Here is a 26,668-nt window from a genome sequence, read left to right as displayed (position 1 = left end):
TAGGTATTTTTTGATTTCCTCTTTGATTTCTTCAGTGATCTCTTGGGTATTTAGTAGTGTACTGTTTCACCTCCATGTGTTTGTATTTTTTACAGATTTTTTACTGTAATTGATACCTAGTCTCATAGCATTGTGGTCAGAAAAGATACTTGATATGATTTCAATTTTCTTAAATTTATCAAGGCTTGATTTGTGACCCAAGATATGATCTATCCTGGAGAATGTTCCATGAGCACCTGAGAAGAAGGTGTATTCTGTTGTTTTTGGATGGAATGTCCTATAAATATCAATTAATTCCATCTTGTTTAATGTGTCATTTAAAGCTTGTGTTTCCTTATTTATTTTCATTTTGGATGATCTGTCCATTGGTGAAAGTGGGGTGTTAAAGTCCCCTACTATGATTGTGTTACTGTTGATTTCCCCTTTGGCTGTTAGCATTTGCCTTATGTATTGAGGTGCTCCTATGTTGGGTGCATAAATATTTACAGTTGTTATATTTTCTTCTTGGATTGATCCCTTAATCATTATGTAGTGTCCTTCTTTGCCTCTTGTAATAGTCTTTATTTTAAAGTGTATTTTGTCTGATATGAGAATTGCTACTCCAGCTTTCTTTTGATTTCCATTTGCCTGGAATATCTTTTTCCATCCTCTCACTTTCAGTCTGTATGTGTACCTAGGTCTGAAGTGAGTCTCTTGTAGACAGCGTATATATGGGTCTTGTTTTTGTATCCATTCAGCCAGTGTGTGTCTTTTGGTTGGAGCATTTAATCTATTTACATGAAAGGTAGTTATCGATATGTATGTTCCTATTACCATTTTCTTAATTATTTGGGGTTTGTTATAGTAGGTCTTTTCCTTCTCCTGTGTTTCCTGCCTAGAGAAGTTCCTTAACATTTGTTGTAAAGCTGGTTTGGTGGTGCTGAATTCTCTTAGCTTTTGCTTGTCTGTAAACCTTTTAATTTATCCATCAAATCTGAATGAGATCCTTGCTGGGTAGAGTAATCTTGGTTGTAGGTCTTTCCTTTCATCACTTTAAATATGTCCTGTCACTCCCTTCTGGCTTGCAGAGTTTCTGCTGAAAGATCAGCTGTTAACCTTATGGGGATTCCCTTGTATGTTAATTGTTGCTTTTCCTTTGCTGCTTTTAATATTTTTTCTTTGTATTTAATTTTTGATAGTTTGATTAATATGTGTCTTGGCGTGTTTCTCCTTGGATTTATGCTGTATGGGACTCTCTGAGCTTCCTGGACTTTATTGACTGTTTCCTTACCAATATTAGGCAAGTTTTCAACTATAATCTATTCAAATATTTTCTCAGTCCCTTTCTTTTTCTCTTCTTCTTCTGGGACCACTATAATTCGAATGTTGGTGTGTTTAATGTTGTCCCAGAGTTCTCTGAGACTGTCCTCAATTCTTTTCATTCTTTTTTTCTTTATTCTGCTCCGCAATAGTTATTTCCACTATTTTATCTTCCAGTTCACTTATCCATTCTTCTGCGTCAGTCATTCTGCTATTGATTCCTTCTAGAGAATTTTTAATTTCATTTATTGTGTTGTTCATCATTGTGTTTTTTTTGCTCTGTAGTTCTTCTAGGTCCTTGTTAAAAGTTTCTTGTATTTTTTCCATTCTATTTTCAAGATTTTAGATTATCTTTACAATCATTACTCTGAATTGTTTCTCAGGTAGACTGCCTATTTCCTCTTCATTTGTTTGGTCTGGTGGGTTTTTACCTTGCTCCTTCATCTGCTGCGTATTTCTCTGTCTTCTCATTTGCTTAACTTACTGTGTTTGGGGTCTCCTTTTCACAGGCTGCAGGTTCGTAGTTCCCATTTTTTTTGGTGTCTGCCCCCAGTGGGTAAGGTTGGTTCAGTGGCTTGTGTAGGCTTCCTGGTGGAAGGTACTGGTACCTGTGTTCTGGTGAATGAGGCTGGACCTTGTCTTTCTGGTGGGCAGGACCGCGTCTGGTGGTGTGTTTTGGGGTGTCTGTGAACATATTATGATTTTAGGCAGCATCTCTGCTAGTGGGTGGGGTTGTGTTCCTGTCTTGCTAGTTGTTTGGCATGGGGTGTTCAGCGCTGGAGTTTGCTGGTCGTTGGGTGGAGCTGGGTCTTAGCGTTGAGGCGGAGATCTCTGGGAGAGCTCTTGTCGACTGCTATTACGTGGGGCCGGGAGGTTTCTGGTGGTCCAATGTCCTGAACTCAGCTCTCCCACCTAAGAGGCTCAGGCCTGACAGGAAGCCGGAGCACCAAGACCCTTTTGGGAAGTCTGAGGTCTTCTGCCAGCGTTCAGTAGGTGTTCTGTAGGAGTTGTTCCACACGTAGATGTATTTTTGATGTATTTGTGGGGAGGAAGGTGATCTCCACGTCTTACTCCTCCGCCATCTTGAAGGTCCTACCGTAATTTTTTATAATTCTTATTTTTCTTTAGGTCTCCTAAGAACTTCCAGTGCGGTGAAGATCAGACTTCTTTTTTTTTTTTTTTATAAATTTATTTATTTTATTTATTTTTATTTTTGGCTGCATTGTGCCTTTGTTGTTGTGCGCAGGCTTTCTCTAGTTGTGGCGAGCGGGGGCTACTCTTGGTTGCGGTGAGCGGGCTTCTCACTGCAGTGGCTTCTCTTGTTGCGGAGCACAGGCTCTAGGCACGCGGGCTTCAGTAGTTGTGGCTCATGGGCTCAGTAGTTGTGGCTCGCGGGCTTAGTTGCTCCGAGGCATGTGGGATCTTCCCAGACCAGGGCTTGAACCCGTGTCCCCTGCATTGGCAGGCGGATTCTTAACCACTGCACCACCAAGGAAGCCCAAGATCAGCCTTCTGTTAGGTGATGGTTTCTAAACACTGGAGCACTTTGTTTGCACATAAGTGGCACTCAGTAAGTGTTTTGTAGACTAATGGTAGTGGGAAAATATTTTGGGAATTTTCTAGACTATCATTAACCCCGAAATCTGAAATAAATTGAGTGAAGCAAGAACAGTGGTCTTCATACTTTAGCATGCTAAGAATAACCTGGGTGTTTGGTTAAAATGCAGCTTCCTGGGCCCCACTTCCAGAAACGTAGGCAGGTGTCTTTAGTACAGGATTTCTCCATGTGCTTGGGTGCGATGTTGCTGACATGCACTGTACCTTCTCAGGGGCAAGAGGAGGAGAATCAGAGTCTTCACTGATTTTCCACACTTACTTGACCACAGAAGCCTTTTGTCATGGACACCTATTAAAAGCTTTGGGACGCTTCATGGAACGTTCCATGGAACGCTTTGGGAAACATGACTTTGGTGGACCTGGCATGAAGTTGGGAGTTAAACACCAAGTATTTGCATCTTGACTTACTATGAGTATGAGCTCTGCAAGGTAGTCATTTTGAGCCTGTTTCCTCCTCTGCAAAAATGGAGAAAATACCAAACCTCTCATCTGTAGATGAGGATCAAGTCAGTCACCTAGAATGGAGCCCGACAAATAATAAACCTTGGTTCTCCACTTCTTCCTCCACACAACGTCTCTCCAGGGAGGAGCTGTGTCTGATTGCTGTATCCCCGACACGCCTAGCACACCACCTTGCACAGAGTAAGTGCTCCATAAAGACTTGCTGAATGAACTTGTAAACATCATTCCAAATAGAAAAGGGGTACACAAAGGCTCATACAAAAACAAGCTGCAATCGCCCTTTGCTAAGATACTCTTTCTAAAAACTCAGAGTGGGCTGAGCAGCATGCAGTCGGCCACTCATGCACAGCTATAGCGGCTTCAAGAGGAGCAGCTCTGGGATATTTGATGGTACAATGTGTTCCTGGATCCCCACTCAGGGATCCATCGACTGAGGCACTGGCCAATTAGCTAGTAACACAGAGCCGAGTTTCAGCAGATGATTTGATACAATCACAACAACTCAGAGATGGGAAACAACTTCACAGAAGGCAAGAAGAATAGCTGGCATATTTGGAAGGGTGTTTGGGTAGAAAGTTGCCAGAGACAAGATTTTGCCCAAAAAAAGGAGACCAGCCACCTGGAGAGCAGCCTCAGCCGATTTTGTGCCATTGTAACTCAGGAGGGAAAGCCTGTTAGGTGTGGCGTGCGTCTCTTGGAAAGAGCCCCAACTCCTTGGGGGCACCCTGACCTGGCTGGCAAATGGCCTTGATCAGACCCAGCACTAAAGACTACCAGGTGGCCCCTGACAGGTACTGTTTTTCATGCTTCCACAAAGGGCTTTACTCACCATGGCTGCCTGCAAAAAGCAGCATCATATCAAGACAGAGAAACGAAACCTTCCAGAGCAGCACAGACAGGTTACAAAAAAGAATAAAAAGGAACAATGGTACTTTGCCTCCTAAATTTACTTAATAGCGTTTGCACCCAAACAGGGCAGATGTCTCTCCTAAGCTTTTCTGCGAGTAGATGTGTAATCTTAGCCCCCCAGACAAGACGCTACCACTCCTAATGACACCAATCTCCACACTAGTTGGTCAGAGGCAGGATCAGTGAGCTAAAAGCTGAATTCCAAAAGGGCACTCAACAGCACCTATGGCGACGGGGGCTCATGGCCGTAACCCACGGCGTGTCGTGCCTGCCCCAGCCCCCCCACAGGTCACGCGGAGAACCTCCATGCTCACATTCTGAGAGGCCCTGCCTCAGATGTGAAGGACAGCCTTGGGCTGAGGTGCATGGGTGGTCAACGTTACACGGAAGATTTATAAAAACTGAGTAATTTTAAGTCATTTCTCAGAAAATGAGTAAGTAAAGACGTCCCAGCCACACGACCTCTTGGATGATTTTCCTTTTGCAACTCTCCATTCCGAAACTCAGAAGCATCGTCTCATTAAGATGTGGCAGCATGCCAGAACGGCATCTAGAACCGAGTGCCAGCCTCTGAGAGATGCGATGACGGACAGGAGGGAAGAGTTAAGGGAGTGAGTGATACTGCTGACCGGAAACATTCATTTCTATCACACTTGTGAACCGCAGCACTGCTGCTTCTCCACAGAAGCACACCAAAGCACAAAACAACTGCATCCCATGGGTAATTTCTGCTTCTCTGTGACTGACAATAAACAAGGGATTTTTTTGAACCCAGAGTAGCCAACCACCATTGCTTAAAGCACCCAAAGGAATTTTCATAATTCACAAGGCACTATTTTTGAAGGAAAAGGATGCATCACTCCATCTATTTGAGATTCAGATTACTCCTATCAAAAGACCTTGAGATACCAGGTAAACCTAGTTATTTAGGTTGTTGGTAAGTCTCCTTAATCAATCTTAATCTTCTAGTTGAGTATCAGTGTCATTCGTGTAGTTGTCAAAGAACTTTTCTTTGCTGATGCTTTTGGTTTAAACCAGGAGTTCACAAGATGCCACAAGTCACTTGCTTGAGTTTAAATTACCCACAAAAGTTGCCCAAGTCAACCGTGACCTCTACCTTATTTTTTCCAAAGGGTAATCTTTTATTTTTTTAATAGAAGAAATATATGCTTGTTATTTAAAAAATTCAAGCATATAAAGTGAGGTCCTCCACAATTTCTCTGTAAGGGTTTGTAATATTTTAATATTATGAAATACATTTCCTTTAAACAGTCATGTTTTGATTATCTTTCTCCACCCCTTTTCTTCTCTCTTTCAAATCCATCATGTTGTTTTCTGTTTGCATGCACACGGCCTCACCTCCAACCAAACCTTCAGACTGCCCTTACCCTGAGATACTGCGTAAGCCTAGTTAGTTTGTTAAGTTTCCTTGGAGTAATCAGTCTTCATCCTCAAGTTGAATATCAGTGTTATTCATGTAGTTGTCACTCAGAATTTTTCTTTGCTGACATTTATGGCTTCAACGAGGAGTTCCCAAGATGCTGTTGCTGTCATGGGCCTGTCCCCAGGGTGGAAGCTGTGGCTGGGCCCGTGACGAACACAGAGCCCTGGGTGCCGATCTGGTGGACTAACTATACATAATCACACACATACACGCTAACTGACTGGACTGATTTAAGTGAGATTACTTTGGGACTAGAGAATTTCGACCTGATATAAGAAGACAGGTTTTTACACCATTACATATCTGTAGCTAAGATATATGAAGTTATGAGAGAAAAAGGAAAAAAGCCTGACCAGCAGGTGCTCGTCACCATCCCATGAGAACAACTGCTTCCTTTCCCTCACAGTTCTGAGACTGAATGCCTATAACAGTATGCTTAGCTGTTTGGCTAAGGTCAGGTGTCTGTATCTGAGGGAGGTGCTAGTTCATCTTTTACATACCCGGTTGAAGCCTGCGTGCAGAAGAGGAAGGACCGAGGCCTCTTCATAGTCGCCGGATCTGTAGCAAAGCAGAAAATGTGGTCACTCAGCAGATACAAACCGGGATTCCTCACACTGAAACTCGGAGAGAGCAAGGCAAGCAGGGAGACGGCTCTGAGAGTGGCTTCCTGCCCAGCACGTGCCCGCAGGGTGCACCTGCCTTGTAAGAACCCAGACTCCCACATCCGCCTTCAGGTGCAGAAAGAACACAAGCAGTAGAAGGAACTCCAGCAGTGTGCGTGAAAGGTGCACACGACAGGCCCTCTCCAACTCTGGGCTCCTTGGGAGTTGGAGCAAATGTACCAGAGCAGTCCCATAAAGGGACAAGGTAGGTGCAATGCTCATCTCAGAGACCACTGTCCTCTTTGAGATCCCCAAACCTTCTGGAAGCACGACTCCCACCCCAAGACTTAGGTGGGTCCAACTCTCAGGAAGACAACTGGCATTACAGGCTGCAGCACCCCAGAGCCAATGGGAAAGAAGTGTCATCAGGAAAGCCAAGTTAGAAGGGAAGAAGACAGAAATTGATTACTGGCACTCATCTCATGGGAGGTTTCCTACACTGAGCCTGCAGTTGGGTCTCATAACTTCAGTTTGAATACAAGGAGGGGGTGGGGGTCAGCTGGTCATGAAGTCATGCTGTAGCTCTGCTGCCACCTTTATGAGAAACGGTGTCCCCAAGACAGCGAGCAAGTAGCATGGCGTACATACCTTAGAAAACAGGGAAGAAAAATGGGACAATGGCGACTGGGTGGAGAAGCAGAAAGAGAACAGGAAGAGAAATCCCAGTGCCTATTTGTGGCATTACCTGTGGCATTTTCCCAACAGGGAAAAGCTCTCCTCCCTACCCCCTTTCCTCCTTAGGAACTCAAGGTTCTACCCTCTCTTAACAATAGATCAGGAGGGGCACAAAAAGGGCTCCAAAGGTATTAATAATGTTCTATTTCATAAGCTGGGTGGCACAAGCAGCATTAATTTTATTATTAACTTCCTCTATAAATGAAATACTTAAAAAATAGGGGAAGAAAAGTGAAAAATAATAACAAGACACAGCAAGCCATTACTTGTCAAGGACAAGTACACATGAATAAGAAAAAAATGAATGTTTTGTCTTGGGCCCACGGAATCAGCCAGGCTTGGGGAAATGCTGTGTGGCTTGGTACCCTTCTGGTACCCATGTCAAGACTCTAAGACCCTGTTAAGAGCTCACATCCCCAGAAGATAAAATATAAGCAAGAGGGCTGAAGAAGGCTAGTCTCACATCTCGGTTCCCCTCGCTCTTTCTCGCTGAGATCCCATCCCTCACCAAGATGGCAAGGTGGTAAGAAACCAATGGGACAGTTTCTTCACTTTCCTGGGCCAAGAGCCTGTGGTAGGTGTCAAAGTGAAGAGACACAGCTCCTATCAAGAGACTCAAGGAGTAGCAGGTGAGAAGAAGTCTTTGGTTAGGGCAAGACTTGGAAGCCAGGATTTCCCACTCTTCCAATATGGCTTTGGAATGGATATTTCAAATCTCCCCTGGGCGGGGCCTGTCTGAGGGAGGCTGAAACTCTGAGTTGCTGGCCTGTCGGCTCCTTCAGGGCAGAATCTGTGCCAATCACCACAGTGGGGCCATCCTGCTGTCCTGCTTCTAGCCACATAACAGTCCCAACATAAACTGCACAATCCTTTTCTTGCGGTGGCTTTAGCACCTGCTCTCATGCTATAATTTGTTTCTTCTTAAGTGGAAAAAATAAGCATTCTCCTATCTCTTTTCTTCAAAGAAAAAAGATAAGCTGGAACAATGTTCTCTCCAGACCTCCTCCTCCCCAGATTCTCTACTCATTTCCAACATATAATGAGTAATCATTTTTTTCTTGAAGTGTGTGAGTATGTGCTGACAGAAATTAGATAGGATAAAGAGAAAAATCTAAATATTTCTAGAAACTTGCAAAACAAAGAAAATCCCAAGTAAGATCTAAGGTTGCTGCTGTGAGGCCAAAGACCTCCCCCTTGCTTTGCCAGCTCAAAGGCTGAATTACAACAGACCAATGTTTCAGGAGGAAGAGTAGTACTCCCAGCTGGGAATGGGAGGTGAGCTTACGCTTGTGAAACCACCGCAAGAATCACCGTGTGCTCCGAGGGATTTGTGGCCCGGATCGACCTGCAAGGAGAAAGCTCCAAGTCAAACCAGGTGATTAGGCCTTGTTCCGTTATCAGAATACAAGACTTCTTCAGTGAAAATGGCACAAAATCAAATGTCCCTCTAAAGAAAAAGTCTGAAAACACATGGAAAACAACAAAAAAAGATGCCCTTGTGGATTAGGACAATCTCTTTCTTTTACTGAAAAAAAAAAAAAAAAAAAAAAAAAAAAAAAAATTTTTTTTAACTCCCAGGCAATTCTCCAGTATGTCAGACCTGCCAATTTTCCACTTCAAAAACTGGCAAATTCCACTTAACTTCCATGTTTTCTGATTGAAATTCCACTCTGCAAGAAAATTGGCAGTCCTACAATTCTCTAGTTATCAATTTGTACTTGGGGAGCTAACTGGGATGGATCTGTTTTTCTTTTAAAATAGTAGATAGTTCAGAAAGTTGACCTTAGAAGAAGGATTGCTGGCAGATGGATGTACATGTGCAGGTTAAGGTCTTTTAAAAATTTCACAAAGAGCCATCTCAGTTTTTCAGTTGTACTGTTACTTGTGCTCAAATACTTTAAACAACTGAGTCATCAACTAGGGCTGAGAAATGGTCAATACAGTAACTGTCACTATAATGATATTTGTTGTACCATGACTGCCTGTCTATAATTTGTTTATTCCTTAGGAATTTAACAGGGTTAAAATATGTAAGGATATAGAATTTGGAGGTCCATGAGTCTTCCCAGAAAATGTGCTAAGCTGCAGCTCAGATTCTGGATTATTCTGGTCAGGGGTCATGAGTTGGATGAACTTTTAATAAAGGGCCACATGCTTGAGTCTTAGTACAAATAACCATGCTCGTTTCCATCCATCTCCTTGGTCTGACCTCTCTTTATTTCGAGATCCTTCAGAAGGGAACCAACACCTCTAAGAACAGAAGGCTGAGGAATTTGTGAAACAACCTGTATCTGTTTCTTTCTAGCTACTGGCATTTCTGCCCCTCTCCATTTTAAGGTGTATGCATTACTGCTCCCCCAGGGACAGCCAGCTCATACTGCTTCATCCTCTTTGACTAAATTTCCTCACCTTTCTCTAAAAATGTACTTTCCCCATGTCCTATTCCTTGAGACCTCACTCTATGTGAGTAGAAGGCTCAAGAAAAGACCAGCTGCTGTCTTCCTGGGAAATGAAGGTTCCCCTTGTGGATAAATGGTATTTGAACGAGCTCCTTTGGAGAGACGCCTGAACTCACTATGGGCAGCAGGGGTAATGCCAGCTCAGATTACTTCCCAGTCAGCCACCCTACCCCCTACCACGTCCTGGTAACATGAAGCTACACTTATCTCCTACTTAGGAGCCTACTGAAATCTCAGCAGAAATACCAGGTGCACCTAATGAAAAAAAACGTACAGCGTTTCAGAGGTGCGCTCTCATCTCTAGGGAGATGCTAAACACCTCTCACCTTCCTTCAGCCTCTTCCACCCCCAGGAGGTGTCATGGGTCCACTGCTGGGCTGCATTCTAAGGGGTGGGGCTTAGGCAAGAGAAAACACGTTATGAACATAACTGGGATGGAGCTCACGCTTGCTTAGCTTCTTTTGAGATTGGCTTCTGTGTTTTAGGTCCCTTCCTGCTGCTGACCTCTTCTCTCTCATTCCTCCAAAGGAACTGGTGTGGCCAGAGAGACCTGGACCTCTTCCTGGTTGAGAGGACTAAGGGGGAGCTGGGCATAGGTGAGGCCAGGGTCCAAGGAAGCATGCTAAGCTAAGGTCCAGTCCAGCTCAAAAACCAGAGATCTTGGGCCATAGATGACAATGAAGAAGGCACATCTGCTGGGAAGGCGTCCCCACTCATCCTAGGGAAGATGTGCTGGCAGTCTCGCATTTAGGAATCTCACCATCCTCAGCGTGACTGGTAACAGTCAGTAAACGCACCAGCAGATACATAACCTGGCTTCTGACCTGCACTGATGTCCCACTGTTTTTCTGTGCAGCTAAGACAAAAGTTCACTCATCAGGAAACAAAACTACATTTCTTTATATTCAAGGAAGATTACGAAGCTTACCTGCTAACTGGGGCCTTTGCCTGAATTAAAAGAATTCTTCCTATTCACGTCTTCATTTTACATCTGAAGCCTGTCTTAAATCATTAGATATATGCACAAAGGATTGTGCTATTTCTACTACAAAATCATGTAAGAAGAGTAAGTGGAGACCAAGAAAAAGCAGACCTGCTTAATTATAAGAGACCCAATTCTAGCCTGAAAATCATTTTACACACACACATGCACACATACACACACACACATATATATATATATACATATACATGTATATATTTCTTAACACTAAAAATACCCAAATATTTTGTGACACATTTTAGTATTATATACTTAAATAGGCAAATGTTTCTATGCAGGAAGATAGGATTATTTGGGACCAGTAAGACATTTTAAAATAGGTTCCTTAAGAAAGTTTCTTCTTTGGGAAACTGAAAATGGTCCAAGAATAGCAAGGTGATGCCGTGACAAGAAACTTCTCTAAACGCACTAATTTCTTGTCAGGGTACCAAAGGGTCTAAGGAACCATTTCCCTACCTTTCATTTCACTTGCTAATATTCAAGACAATTCCAGCTCCATATGTAGTTGGAGTCTGTCCTGGTCTAGCATTTAATTAGTGACCTCTTCCCCGTCCAGCTTCAAAGCATTCCACTTGTGCTAAATGGATCAGTTCATCCAGAGCTAACTCTGATGACTGCATTTGTTTATGAACAGGCAAGCATTTCCTCCCCAGAGTGCAAGCATTTCTGTAAACAAGCAGGGGGTTTGGATCCCTGGAAGACTTTCTGCTGCTGCAAAGTAGCTGCCTTCCCTCCATGACTGCTGTAGAATCCACCCATCTGTGTTAGGCAGAGAAAAATGGTCTATTTCACACATTTCTGATGTTCATTTTGGGACAGAATAATTAAGATTAAAATATCTGGTTTAAATCCAAACCCTATCTCTGTAATAAGAACTGTGTGAATTTCAGTTTTTCTTTTTGGTGAAACATGAGCAATACTCAAGGGGAAAAAACACCCTGAAGTTTTCAGTGGAGCCTAGCTCACACCTCTAAATTCATCGGAACTCAAATGTGGAGAAATAGAAAAGGCCATCGGAGGAGCTATAGCCTTCACCACAGAAATCTGTATATACTACTTAGAAACAGCAACACATATTTTAGAAATATTTGGGCTAGAACTAAAGACATCTGTAAATGAATTTCATTTTAAGCTGTTAAGTGGACATTTACTAACATATTAACATATCTAAGGTACCTGCACACTGCTTCTGCATCAAAGTTTCGAGTTTGTCTGTGGTCGATCACAATAATCTCATGATGTTTATCTAGAAAGCATTCCAGGGCTGACTCCGGCGTCCGAGCAATATTACATCTGTAACCGGCTCTGTCACAGGCCCACCAGAATCCATCACTCTGACTGTCTTCCTTTGCAAAGATCAGCAAAACCTGGAACACAAAGAAAAGAGAATCTTGACAGTAATCATCATCCTTAGAGAGTATTAAAAGCGGGCCTACAAGATACTGGTTTAAAATGCAGCCTCTGGAGAGAAGCTACCTGGGTTCAAATCCCAGCCGGTCCACTGATTCTAGTGTGTCTTTGAACAAGGTAGTTCATCTCTTCAGCCTACAGCTTCTCCAACGTCAGATGTGCTAAGAACAGTGCCATGTAAGCTAGCTATGAGGCCTGAGTGAGCACAGAATACATGGTCCATCACTCTGCTGGTGGTTGTGACCCGTTTGTAATTTCCTAACTGGCTTCGTTTTTAAATAGACTGAGCACTGAAATGAAAACAGGCTAATCAACACAAGTTTGACTATGATTCACCTATACACATATTTGGGGCCAGGGCAGCTGGTGTTCGTCTCAAGGTACCTGGCCACCTCTCTAAACTTAGCACTTAAATCCTTATCCAGACACAGAAGGGATGGGAACTCAAAACAATCTCAAAAACTAATTCCAACACCTAGCGCTTGCCAAATCTAGAAAGAACAATCATGAAATGTGAAGCTATTGGAGCTAAGGTGAGGAAACGTGCCTCTTTTTTCTTCATTGGAAAGTGAAGCCTTGCTCCCTGAAAAGAAGGTAGCCGTACTTCCCACCACGTTGCCCTCTTCATTCCCTGGACTCTGGGACCCAGATTCCCTGGTGGCCAGAAAGCCAGAGATGGCGATACCACCACCTGAACTTGTTCATTTATTTGTTTATGGTCTATCTTCCCCACTAGAATTGAGCTCCAGGACAGCAAGGACCTGCCTGTCTTGTTCCTGCTGTGACCCCCTGCCGGTCAGCACTTACTATCTGAGTGAAAGGATAACTACGTGCAGGGTTTCTGCAAAATGTAAGAGCGTTTTTACTGTCAATTGGAATAAAACTACGTCACAGCAATAGGTCTAATAAGAAATACATATAATAATCTCAAGATATTGATAAGGCATTTAATATTCTTCACCATCCACTTCTGGTTTAAACAATTAGGAACAGAAGGGAAGTTTCTGGTCCTTTAAGCCCACAGCCAATACCATTCTTCATGATGAAATTCTGAATGTGTTTCATTTAAAGTCAGAAACAAGACAAATTGTCCAATAATTACCACTACATTTTTTAAATGCTTCATTAATTGACAATATATAGAAAAACAGAAACAACAGTGAAATTACCCTCATGTACCCATAACCCGGCTTCAGCAATAACCAACTCCTGGCCAATCTGGCTTCAATTCTATCCCTAGCCACTTTCCAACTCTTGTATCAGCTTGCAGCAAATCCCACATATTTCATCCATATGCATCTATTAAAAATAAAGACTCTTTTCTAAAAAAAAAAAGAAAACCACAACACCATTTCATACCTAAACCTCTCCAATAATTCCTTACTGTTAAACATCTGAATGTATTATAAATGTCATTTGTTCTACACTGTTTGAATCATTTTCCGTTTTCTCAAATGCCATGTTTCCGGAAGATAAATAATATTTTTCAGTATGATTTTGACATTTACTTCTTAGCACATGGCTTGAAATCACATGCCAGTAACACATGAGGCAGCCACACTTATTAACGGCTCACTCTGGGCAAGGGTCTGTCACTCCTCAGGTCAGTCTATCCCCCAAAACCTCAGCTACAGAGCTACTTCTAGGAAGAAACGGGAGGTGGCTCTTCCAAGAGAAATGAGGGGCTCAGCCTTGTGGATCTTGATAGTGAAAAGAAAGGCTTCAAACAGAACTGTTAACAATGGAGCTACAATGAAAAAAATCAGGTAGAATAAACTGGCTTGTACAAAAAGTCACTAGCCCTTTACTTGCTGTAGCTGTGGTATTAGCATGAGAAACTCAGTAAGCAAAGCCTAGAAGTCAGAAAAGGTGACAGAACTTCTTATCTCATCTGTCTGGCTGAACTATGATTGCTAAGCAAGAATCTCAACACTTTATATTTCCTTTATACCATTTATGCCTCAATATTTGACGAATGCAATAAGAACCTAACTGTATTCCCATATTGGACACTGCTACAGTTATTAATCTCATATGTCTTAGATGTCCTTAAAAGACGGGAGTGTTCCACTTTTGGAAAAATAATGTCATTATTCAAGTATTTCCTGAGCACCTGCTATGTGCCAGCACCTACTATGTGCCTACTATGTGCACCTACTATGTACCTACTATGTTTTTAATTGCTTGGAGTATGCTGATGAACAAAATAAAGACCTCTTGCATTGTAGGGGTAAAGAAACAAACAACAGGCATGATAAATAAGCAAATGATATGGAATGTTAAAAGTGGTAAGTGCTAGGTAAAGACAGTAGGGTCAAGTAAGAGGGATCCATAGTGGGTGCTGGGACCAGTATTAAGTAAGGTGGTTAGGGTAAGCCTCACCGAGAAAGTGACATGTAAGCAAATGCCTGAAGGAAATGAAAAAGTCAAGTTGATAACTGAAGAAGAAGCATTCCACAAAGAGGGAACAGATCCACTGGTTCCTATACTGGGACTCATGCCTGATGTGTTCAAGGAACTCAAGGAAGCCAGTGTGACAGAGAGGAGGGTGAGCTGGTGGGAGAGGAAGTGGAGGTCACAGCAGAGGGCTCGATCTTGGTAATGCCTGGTTTAGGAACTTACACCGGATTTCACTTGGAAACTTAAAAACCAATTCAAAGTGGGGAGTTGTATTAATTATGCCTCGTTAATTTTGATATTTCTGATGCTTTGATGTCTGGAGCCTTGCTGACCCTGGAGAGATGCCCCAGAGGGATAGCCAATTCTCCAACCCCTAGAGAAAGCAAACGACTTGCCTAGGAACGCACTTTTCATATGCAAACCAATCCAGTCCGTACTCCTACCACCTCTATCACTGCTAACCCTCTGGACCACTACCTACCTGCCCTAATCACTCCAGCGCCAGGCACCAGACAACTAGGGACAGCCCTTCTGCCCAACACTCCTCTGGAATGATTCAAACTAGCTAAACCTGTCTACCCTGCTTTCCCTGCCTCACCGCTTCCCACAGAAACCACAATCAAGGCTCTGGCCCACATTTTCCCCTTTAGGCTCCCTGCCTCCAATCAACCTTAGTGCTTCCCTCTGTGGTCCTGCACGGCCCGCCTCTCCTCTCGGAAACTGTAACAAACTATCTTTCAATGACAGTCTCTCCTAATCTGTTGTCCTCCCACTACCTGAATAAAAATTAAAATCTACATATTGAAACAAGAGTATTTATATTACAAGAGTACTCACTAGAAAATCTCTCTAGGTAGTATTCAAAATTTTTTCCATTTATAAAAAAAGAATTCAGAAAGACTACTTTTCAATAATCCGATGCCTAAGCAAAGTGAAAATCTATAGGAATTTAAAAACTATATATATATATATATTTTAAAGTACTATAGTAATCACTTTTTTTAAGGTCTGCCTATCTCTGGAAAATTCTATCTTCTCTAGGAAAGCAGCACACCCAAGTAACCAAAGCTGTACTCTCTGTCCCCATCTCCTAGGCCACAGCTGGACTAATAATGTTGTTTCCGGGAATTTGAAATGTGAACAGAGAGACACAGAGGCTGGGAATTAGGACCCATGGCTCATTAACAGTAGAAATATTGAAGGAAGAACCTTAAATCCCTTCTGTCAAAATACTCAGAGATGGCTCACTGTCACCCTTTGTAAGCCATGGCTTTTCAACTCCTCCTTGGATTCTGAAAAAAAAACGCACTATCTATTTCTTACTCATTTACTATTTTGTGTAAGACAGCTGTTACTTAAAACCAAAGAACACAACCCCTCAAAAACCTTTTGTGATATAGTTCCTCTTCAGATTTATCATTCCATGTATCAATATTTAGTTTCTTTATCAAACATGTCAGTTTGTAAATGTTTATTGACCATTCACTGAGGCAAATCCCATAAAATGATTTTGTAAAATATATTTTAAAAAATAATTAATAAAAGCATATAGCTGAACTTAATTTATAAAGAGTAAAAGTAAACTGACTCTTACTTGCTCTAAATAGTATGTGGAACATTCCTTCAAAGAATACTTTTGATGACCTATTACGCAAGATGTTAAGAACTGAGAGTAAGAAGCTGACAGAGACAACCATAGTCCAGTCTCTACCCCTAGGACGCAAGCAGGGGAGAGGTTCAGGTAAGCAGATAAGTACAAGAGATGCACTAATAAGCAGTGACCAAAGACAGAGCAAGGACATGGCATCCAGCGAAAGAATCTAGGCACAGGAGAACGGGAAGAAGGAAGTAGTTTTGTTATATCAACCTCACTGTACTGTTGTAAACACAGCGAAAGAGAAGAAGATTAAAAGCAGATCTGGGGTGAAGCCTGGGGCAATGAGGAAACATCTTCTTCTGGAGCAGATCTTGGCCAGCTTGGGTTTTGTCCAGGATCAGAACACAAACACAGGCAGTGCTCACTGTGCATGGCAGTGCCAGACCGTATAAATGACCACGCAAAGCAATCTTAATGAAGGATGGTAAAAACGATGGTTCCATGACATTTGGAAATTTTGTCAAAACATAAAACTCTTCTATTGTTGGTTATAAATGTATAGCGAAATGAAAAATGTAAAATTAATATTTATTCAGTGCACTTACTTTAAAACATTAGAAACTGTGAATTAAAAAAAATTTTTAAGCTATTGAGTAGTTTGAACACTGCTTGCCTTCTTCCAGTTGTATAAATTATGATACAGAATGAGCCTCTTTTCTACGCCTTGGTGAATTATAAACTCTTAAGTTTGGATCAGCTTCCAACATTTTATCCTCTGTACTTTCAATGTCATGAAATGTCCCCAGAGTTCCTTTAATTACTGTGCAGTTTTTTGTTGGCATCACATCGTCTTTTTCATCACAACCACTTTCTTCATTTAGCTCAATAAACTTGCATTGACTAACTTCCTCTGGCTGCCCTCTAGAACCTCTCACAGGCTGCAGTGTCCACACTGCCAGTCAGCTTTCTTCTCTAACTCCATTTACATTGCTGTTTCACTTCCAGCATTATCGCTTTCCATTCCTTTGCTACACTCTCGTCTTTGTGGGCTAGCTCCTTCTTTCAAAGATATACTTATATATATTTTGTAATGCCATGCGAGTTATCACGGAGAGATAAAGGGGCGACACAACCGCACACTCTGCTGTCGGTGCTGGAACTAACAGGCAGAGACTTCGAAAAAAGTGATGTGGTTCGTCACTGCTCAGGCTGCACATTTGTTATTTATGTAATGACTTGTGGACTGAAGAGCTAGCAGCAAAGTTTGTACTTGATGCAATCATCACAATTAAAACACCAATGTGACTGCAATCTTTGGGCCTGGTGTTATTTAGCCCTAATCTGTGTACACTGGAACTGTGCAAAGCCAGGGCTACCTGTAAGGCTTTTCAAACGTAGCTATGAATACCTCAAACTATCATGCAGGGTCTCCCTCTATTTCTACCTACACCTTCTTGGAACCACAAAGTTTATTTATTTATTTAAAATAAATTTATTTATTTATTTGTTTTTATTTTTGGCTGTGTTGGGTCTTTGTTGCTGTGCGCGGGTTTTCTCTAGTTGCGGTGCGCAGGGGCTACTCTTTGTTGCAGTGCGCAGGCTTCTCATTGTCATGGCTTCTCTTTGTTGTGGAGCATAGGCCCTAGGCACGCAGGCTTCAGTAGTTGTGGCACATGGGCTCAGCAGTTGTGGCACGTGGGCTTAGTTGCTCCGCGGCATGTGGGATCTTCCTGGACTAGGGCTTGAACCTGCGTCCCCTGCATTGGCAGGCGGATTCTTAACCACTGCGCCACCAGGGAAGCCCGGAACCACAAAGTTTAATTCATCTTTCAACCCAAGCCAGAATAATGAAGTAAGGGATGACCCAGAGCAGGATCCAGAGAATGAAGTGTAAGAGGCTGCAGGGGGTAGCACTCAGATTCCGGGGGACTTGGGGGGGTCCTAGTGGCCATGACAAGGACAGGGACCATGACTCTCAGGAGTTCTCAGAGCAGGAAGGGACTCTGGGGGTGATCCATCAACCCCCAATCAACAGATGAGTTCAGCAACTTCCCCAAGCAGAGCAACGGCAGAGCTGGACCCACAATTCCCAGCTCCTCCTTCAGTAATCTTTCCTGATGTCCTCGTGCTGTGCTACAAGTATTGTAACCATTCCTTTGACATGTTTTATCAAGAAAGTACTGAAAACTATCTTTTTGAGGACAGCAATGAGCGGTCTTTGATAGCTAGGTGAGTATGAAACTGTATTCTCTGGTGAAGGCTAATTATGAAAAAGATGAAAAAAAAAACCCTAGCTTTTCCTTAACTTGAAGACAATGGAAGCGTTCATTATTATTAGTGTTCTTTCTAGAAAGAGTGTGTCTACATGTCTCCAAATGGATTATCAATGTCTACTATTAAACATCTAATTTTCAGAATACTTGGTTTGGCTTTAAGCAAAAGCCAGGTAACAAGTAGCTTCTAGAGTAGACCACATATATAAGTATATCCACATCATACAAAACAGCTGGCCGATCTGACCATAGGTGGGGTCGATTCAGTTGGAAAAAATGGTTTGGGAGCTTTCCTCAAATGTCGCTAAGAAAGTAACACTAATACATCTTGTTTAATACATCTTTTTGGTGATCTGATGTTAACTAAACTCTGAAATTTGCACACACTGGAACTATGCAAAGTAAGGGCTTTGTCGAGCAGCTACAGTTTAATGAGAATTTAAGGGCCAGTCATGATACTGAAAGGACTTTAAACGTACTATCTCATTTAATAACCCTTCACAACTCTTTCGTGGTGGGCATCATCCCCACTTACAGACGTGGAGACTGAGATATGGGACGATTAAGAGACACACCCACAGCCACACAACTAACAAGATTTGAACTGAGGTTGGCTGGACCCCTGAGCCTGGGCAATCATTAAGTAACGTACTCTATTTTACCCCCAAAATATTGGACCAAAACCCCTAACAACTCTGTGGTTCCATGAAATTGGCTGGGCCAAGTAGAGGACCTGACTTGGTACCAGCAGTAAGGACAGACCGGAGGGCAGATGCTGACCACAGCAAGTTACTGAGTCTGAACATCTCCATCACTCCGTCATTTCATTTACTATGTGAAGAACAGCTTCCCACAAGGCCAAAGGATCTCCAACATAAAGTCTCCAATATATAATGGTTCCAGAAAAAAAATCCATGTCCACACAACATAGAAGTTTAAGTTTTAAAGGAAAGTGCTGTCTTGCTGGGAAAACGCTTAGGCCAGAGCAGTGAAGATCTGTTTCCAAGTCCAGTCGGAAAGCTCTGTGAGGGGCAGGGGCGACAGCACTCTAAGCAGAGACAATTCCACACGCGGGGAAGTAAATATGCTCCAGGCACTGACGAAGAAAAGACCTCTTGATTTTCAGATGGTATCATGCTGATAAAAATCTATTGCCTCATAATATTTCCCCTACTTTTTTTTTTTTTTTTTTTTTTTGGCTAAGACTGGAAAACATGCCCTGCTGTGAGTCACAGGCACTCACCCAGGAGAGCTGTCCTCTACAATACGACGAGGCACGTCCACCCGCTCCACTCCCAGCAGCACTCCCGCCAGGCCACATCACACCTCCTGGTCTCTACACGGGAGCAAATTTCCCCTGGTGACCTCAGAAGTGCACCCTCAAAAGCAACCACATCCTGGAATATGCTTGTCAAGTAAGTTCCTCCCAAGTCCTAAGCGTTCCGGCTGACGTAGTTAACGTTTCCGGCATGGCAGTGAAGTTACAGAGTAGGTATTTTTCTCCAAGAAAAAAAAATTACAGAATTTTTCTCCAAGAAAAAAAAAAAATTTTTAAACCTAAGGTTCTAGGCCATTTCGAAGACAGTGGCAATGACAGTATCAGAAGCACAAGAACACTTGACTAGATATCTCTGCCTTTCAAGTTAGAATGTAATAGACAATAAAACCAACCAGCCAGACTCCCTGGGTGGTCAGGGGTCATTGTTCGGCCCCCTTCCCCTGCAGCACCTGGTGCAGAGCCTTGAGCACATAGGTACTCCACAGACTCGAACTGGATGATCAGTGAGTGAAATTACGTTTGAATGAGACACAGGAGTAAAGGCATCCTTGGTTCTAAGTTGAAATTATTATTTTTTTAAAAAAGAGTCTCTTAATTATTCTGTCCCTCACTCAGAGAGGGACTCTTGACCACTTGTATCTGCTGTCATGGGGGCCAAACTCATGTGACAGGAACCAGGCAGGGTACACGGTAGCACTGGAAACACTCCACCTCTTATGCTGGGTGGTGGGTTCACGGCATTAGTTTTACTATTATATTTCATAGCTTATGAGCACAAATTTAAAATGTTCGTTATGTTTTAACATACCAAATATAATAAGTCCAAAATTACAGACAATCGTTTTTGTGATGAGGGAGTGAGTCCATTATGGGATATTTAAATACTGCAAAGGACTATATCGTATTTGAGAGGACAGAAATATGATACACTTGAGACTTTGTTATAAAATTTGACTGCTAAACAAACATCTTAAAAATAAGCTAAGGGTAACCACTAAAATAGAAGCCTAACCTATAGCTTCTAAAACAGAGAAAATAAAAGGTAATTCTGAAAACTATGTCAACTTAACAAAAAGGAGGTACATGAGAAAAAGAAAAAGGGTAAAAAATAGAAGATACAAAATAAGACTAATTGTATCAGTAATCACACTCAATGTAACAAGATTACACTCTCTTATTAAAGTCAGATTATCAGAATAGGTTTTAGAAAAATAAAACTATGTGCTCCTTATAAGAGGGATATTTAACATAAAGTTATAAATAAAACCTAAAATGAAAAGATAGAAAAAGATATACCAGGAAAATATTAACCAAAGAAAGCTGGTCCAGCCATATTACCAACAAATAAAATAGGAATTAAGGCAGAAGTTTAAAGAGGGACACTACATAATAATAAAAGGAACAGTCACCAAGAACATACAGCAATCTAGAACTTGGATGTACATTAACATGACAGACTCCAAGCATCAGAAAATATTAAGAAATATTGAGGATACTGACATATCCATTACAATAGAAACTAACAGACACAAGAAATTAAGATAGAGATGGTTTGAATAGCATCATTAATAAAGTTGAATTAATTTCACAGATATAGAAACCTGTATTCCAGAAATAGAGATACATATTTTTAAAAGTTTTTGTGGAAAATTTCAAAACTGGCTACGTTATTGGCTACCAAACAAGTTGCAACAAGTATCAAAGAATCAGGCATCAAGTAATTCAATGGAGCAAGGAATACACAGTCATTTCAACAAGTGGAGCTGGCCATTCAACATAGAGGGAAAAAGAGCCTTGACCTCTTTATTCCACCATACATAAAAATGAACTTGAGATAGATTATAGATCTAAAATTAAAATTTAACAATAAAGTTTCCAGAAGAAAACGAGAAATAATCTTCAACCTGGGATTAAGGATTCATAGACCACAGAAAGCAATAACCATAAAAGGAGTGATAAATTAGACTATATCAAAACTAAAATTTTTGCTCAAAATCCAAATTTGTGAAAATGAAGAGAAGAGTCACAGATTGGAAGAAAATATTTTCAAAATCTGATAAAGGACTTGGGACAAGAATATATACATAATTCTCACAACTCAGTAGTTTTTTAAAAGTCAACCCAACTAAAAATGGGCAGAAGACTTAACTAAACATTCACAGAAGATTTTAAAAATAGCCAATCAGTGAACAAAAAAGTGCTCACATTATTAGTCATGGAGAAATGCAAATTTAAGTTACCGTAAGATAGAACTACTCACCCACTAGATGAGCTAAAATTAAGAGACTGAAACAAACATTACTAAAGATTTGGAGTAATAAGAACTCACATTGCTTGTAGGAGTGTAAAATGGTACAGCCACTTTGAGAAAAGATCTGGATATATCTTATAAATAGTATCTAAACACACTATTGTTTTGAAGGTTCTAGCAGGACAATCAGGCTAACAAAATAAAAGGCATTCAGATTGGGAAGAAAGTAGTAATGATATGATCCTGTATATAGAAAATCCTAAAGAATTCACACAAAAATGTAAAAGCTAATAAATGAGTTCGATCAATATACAAAAATAAATATATTTATATACACTAGCAATGAACAACCCAAAAATGAAAGTAAGGAAACAATTCCATTTGCCATAGCATCAAAAAGAATAAAATATTTCAGTAATAAATTTAACAAAAATATAAAACACTGCACTAAAAACTACAAGACATTGGTGGAAGAAGTTAAAGAAAATCTAAAGAAATGGAAAGACATCTTATGTTAATGGATTGGAAGACAAAATGGTTAACACAGTAATATTCCCAAATTGATCTACAGGTTTATTGCAATCACTATCAAAATCCCAGCTGGCCCCCCCAACTCCCCAAATTAACAAGCTGGCCCTGAAATTCATATGAATATGCAAGGGACCCAGATAGCAAAAACAATCTTGAAAGATAAGAACGTCGGGGGACTCACACTTCAAAGCTACAGAAATCAAGACAGTGTGGTACTGGCATAGGACAGACATATATCAATGGAATAGAATTGAGAATCCAGAAATAAATGCTCACAATCATGGTCAGTTGATTTTAGAAAAACATGCCAAGACAATTCAATGGGGAAAGAATATTCTTTTTAACAAATGCTGCTGCACAACTAGATATCCACATAACAAAAGAATGAAGCCCTACCTCACACCATATACAAAAGTTAAATCAAAATGGATCATAGAGCTAAATATAAGAGCTACAACTATAAAACTCTTAGAAGAAAACAAAGGAGTAAATCTTTGTGACCTTAGATTAGGCGATAGATTCTTAGGTACGACGCTAAATGATAAAGAAAAATTTCAGAATGATGCCTGCTGCCTGACACCTTTCAAATAAAGTTTAAAATATTCAAAACAAAGTAAATATTAATGGATACATGGGACTTCCCTGGTGGTCCAGTGGTTAAGAATCCGCCTTCCAACGCAGGGGACACGGGTTCGATTCCTGGTCGGGGAACTAAGATCCCACATGCTGCAGGGCAACTAAGCCCGCATGCCACAACTAGAGAGCCCGCACGCCACAACTACAGAGCCCATGCACCACAACTAGAGAGCCTGCGCGCTGCGACTACTGAGCCCGCACACTCTGGAGCCTGTGCACCACAACTAAAGAGAAGCCCGTGTACTGCAACGAAAGATCCCACGTGCTGCAACAAAAGATCCTGTGTGCCGCAACCAAGACCCAATGCAGCCAAAAGTAAATAAATATTTTTTAAAAATGGATACATAAATATGTAGAAGAAATATACAAATACCTATCATAATCAATCTCCAAATAGTGGTTACTTTTAGGGAAGAGAGAGGAGGGCAAAGGGATAAATAGGGCTTGAAGTATCTGTAATCTCTTGTTTCTAAAAAGAACTCTGAGACAAATAGGACATCCTTGATAAAATAAATTTATCATGTTTGATAAAATAAAATCAGCATATTTCATAAAAGTGGTTATGGGTATACACATGTACTTTTATGAGTATTTAAAATACTTTACAATTTAACAAATTATATTTTATAAGAATGAGACATCCTTGGGGACCTCCCTGGTGGTCCAGTGGTTAAGACTTCGCCTTCCAATGCAGGGGTTGCAGGTTTAATCCCTGGTCGGGGAGCTAAGATCCTACATGCCTTGCAGCCAAAAAACCAAAACATAAAACAGAAGCAATACTGTAACAAATTCAATAAAGACTTGAAAAATGGTCCACATTAAAAAAAAAATCTCAAAAAAAAAAAAAGATTTAAGAATGAGATGCCCTTATCATGAGCATTCATTGCCAGTACAGCACAGGGTGAAAAATGAAGGTAAATTAAAGTAACTGATCTAAAACCACACTAATCCCAAGAAAAATTCTGGAAATTACTTTGGGAATAAATACTGATATCAGAACCTTTGTCACTGCCTTTATTCAAAATGGACTACAAAGTCCATGCCCCCAGAATGAATACTGGAATTTTCCACTTGTTTGTATTCTATATAAATAGTTGTGGCTTATGTTTATTTTAATAAATTCTCTCTTCCTCTCTCTCTCTGCTCCTAAATTTGTTTTCATCCAATTTTCCCAAGCTTAAACCTCTTGTTTTTTTCCTTTCCCTAGATTTGCATTTCCTTTCCAAGCAACAGTAAATTATTTTCTTTTCCAACCGCTCTTAAACAGTACATTTCTTTGGTTGGTTTTTCACTTTCATCTACATGTTAATTGGTTTATTTACATCTTCTCTGCATCTTCACTTGTCCAAAGTGCAGCACAAGCTTCCAGGTGCTAACAAGCTACAGTTTTACAAGGATGTAGGTGGCTCATGTAGGTCTACCAGGAAGATGCAGATGCAGATGAGGACTTAACAAACACCTCTCATACCTATTTCCTCACAGGGCACACAGGAGGCTGGAGAGGTGGTGGGGAGGACACGGGTGCTGCTGCTGTTAGAGGGTGGTCAAGGCTGCAGGCGCTGGCCCCTTCTCTCCCTGGAACCAGGAGCCTTGGTGCTTCAGAGCCCAGTAGGCTGCCTGCCTCTAGTCACACAGGACAAGTTACCATCACTGAGCACCTTCTACTGCCAGGCAGTGTCCCAAGCACCTGATGCTATTTCACTGAACTCATAATTTCCTAAAAGAGAGACATTACCGTCTCCACTTTATAGACAAGGCACTGGGTAGAGAAGTGAAGCAATACATGCAAGGTCACAGAGCTGGTAAAGGCAGAGCCAGGATTCCCACCCAGCCGTGGCTCGTGGCAAAGCCCTGCCCTTTACCACACACAGCTTCTTCTCTTTCCAGCTGCGGAAGCAGCATGTAGAATAGACGCGTTTTTTGGTGAAGAGTTGTTCTCCCTCACAACCTACCATGCAATCGCTCTACCTATTATATTATTTATACTCAAAATGGGGCAATATTTGTCTTCAAGAAAGCAATCTGATTCCTCAAGTTTGACATTAATAAAAACAAGCCTTTGCACACAGGCATATACACACATACCACGTATGGACATGTGGGCATGCACGTCAGGGCAAGGATGGCCATCTGCTGTATATGAAAGAGCCCCTCGCGTAGTGCTTCTATAACCACTTGCTCTGCAAACCAAGTCCCTACAGAGGAACGGAGGTGTACCTGGATAGGATCCTGCGTCAGTCTCATGGGCCCGATGCGTACCTCTGCAGAAGAGACCTGCTAAAACAAACAAACAAACAAACAAACACAGCACATGAGATGTGTCAAGTCATAAACTACAGGAATTGACAAATTCTTCCTTACACTGGATATTATGTCATGCCCCTTTGCAGCTAAATAAAAGGATCCAATTTATTGACATGGAGACAGTTTATAAAATATCACATACAGTACAATTCTGGTTTTGTAAAAGAATGTATACATTTACGTGCATTGAAATGTCTGAGAGGATATATCCTCAAGGCTAAGTGGTAGGATTTCAGGTTATTTTTACCTTAAGTGCATGGATTTTTATAATAAGCACATATTATTCTTTACTCTTTATGGGAGAAAACAACTCAATAATTATTTACTGAGCACCTACTATTCTGGGCATGATGCCAGGCTGTTATTATTCCGAAATTTCCAAAGAGTAAAAATTCCTCTCATGTGTGGAAGCTAAAGCATTTTGATGGTTTAAGAGTGTTCCTATATTTAATCTTATTTTTTTATCTTCATGTTTTAGTATGAGGAATAAACAGCTTACTCTTACCCATGTTGACCATGACTAAATTATTCATTTCAGTTGTACCTCCTCAAATAAACTGAGTAACCTCACACCAGGACCACAGGAAGCTGAACTCTGTCCCATGACTCCAGCAATGAGCTTAGGTGTTCACTGGCCAACACCATCTAACTGCCTTTGGCTGTAAGCAGAGAGAAAATATTTCTCTTTATTTTTAATTACTTTACTTGGATTTCTAAAAATAACTCTTCTCTAGACAATCGGATTGAAGGTCTTGGCCTCACCTCCATGGATCCAGGTTTGTTTTTCTCTAAGAGGCTGCAGTCATTTTGCCTCTACTTAGCAGGTTATCCTGCATTCAACACACTAGGTTGGCCCCTGTGAGTCAGACAGGACAGCTTCAGCAAGCATCGGAGTTCACAGGACCAGAGACATTTCAGTGACCCAAGGGTCAGAGGAGGCTTTATCAGTTAAACAAGAAAAGCAGAACTTTCCTTACATTAGACTTGAAGACTACTAATTTCCCTTTCTCCTTTCTTGCCCTTTAACTGCAGGTGGGCATGGTGTGAAGCTTCTCCAAAACATAACCACGAGTTGCCGATGTCCTTTTCCTCTGTCAGGAGGACTCCTCCGGCCCGCTCTCTGCGGTGAGCTCTCAGGAGAGCAAAGCTGGGCTCTCCTGCCCTGCTTGGGGAAGCAGCCTTCCCACAGTGAGTCCTTCCAGCAGAGCTGGAATGACTCCTCGGGTCCCTGAGCCTGCGGACCTGCGACAAGTCCCTTCAGTGTTGCACTGCGGTCCTCAGGCCTAAGTGATGCACTCAAGTTGCTTTTCTCTAAGCAAAACAATGCCCTGTGAGGGGTCTGTACTGATACGTGCCCAGCCCCAAGAATTCCCCTGGAAGGAGAACGTCACCAGGTCTCCTGCATCACTGCGGCTCTGGCCGCCACCGCAGCTTCACCCTAAAAGCAGTTTTTATCG

At 41.5% G+C, this 26,668-nt stretch overlaps 1 protein-coding gene across 9 annotated transcripts in view; it reads right to left on the bottom strand.

Moving 5' to 3' along the window:
• Positions 1–26,668, bottom strand: part of PDE8B (phosphodiesterase 8B) — a 384,244-nt gene that overhangs the window by 130,845 nt on the left and 226,731 nt on the right. For 8 of the 9 annotated variants that reach the window (XM_036845326.1, XM_036845330.1, XM_036845328.1 and 5 more), the window contains 4 exons: positions 25,125–25,184; positions 11,707–11,897; positions 8,354–8,413; positions 6,232–6,289 (listed from right to left, as the gene is read on the bottom strand). In XM_036845326.1, coding sequence (XP_036701221.1) covers positions 6,232–6,289; positions 8,354–8,413; positions 11,707–11,897; positions 25,125–25,184 — 369 coding nt within the window. Of the gene's footprint in view, positions 1–6,231; positions 6,290–8,353; positions 8,414–11,706; positions 11,898–25,124; positions 25,185–25,973; positions 26,046–26,668 lie in introns of those variants that run through there. The other variant, XM_036845331.1, reaches the window with a different exon arrangement.

Source organism: Balaenoptera musculus, chromosome 3 (assembly GCF_009873245.2).
Source record: "Balaenoptera musculus isolate JJ_BM4_2016_0621 chromosome 3, mBalMus1.pri.v3, whole genome shotgun sequence".
In the NCBI taxonomy this organism is placed as follows: Eukaryota; Metazoa; Chordata; class Mammalia; order Artiodactyla; family Balaenopteridae; genus Balaenoptera; species Balaenoptera musculus.
Note: the sequence above shows the minus strand (reverse complement) of the source record. Positions and strands in the feature narration are given on the sequence as shown.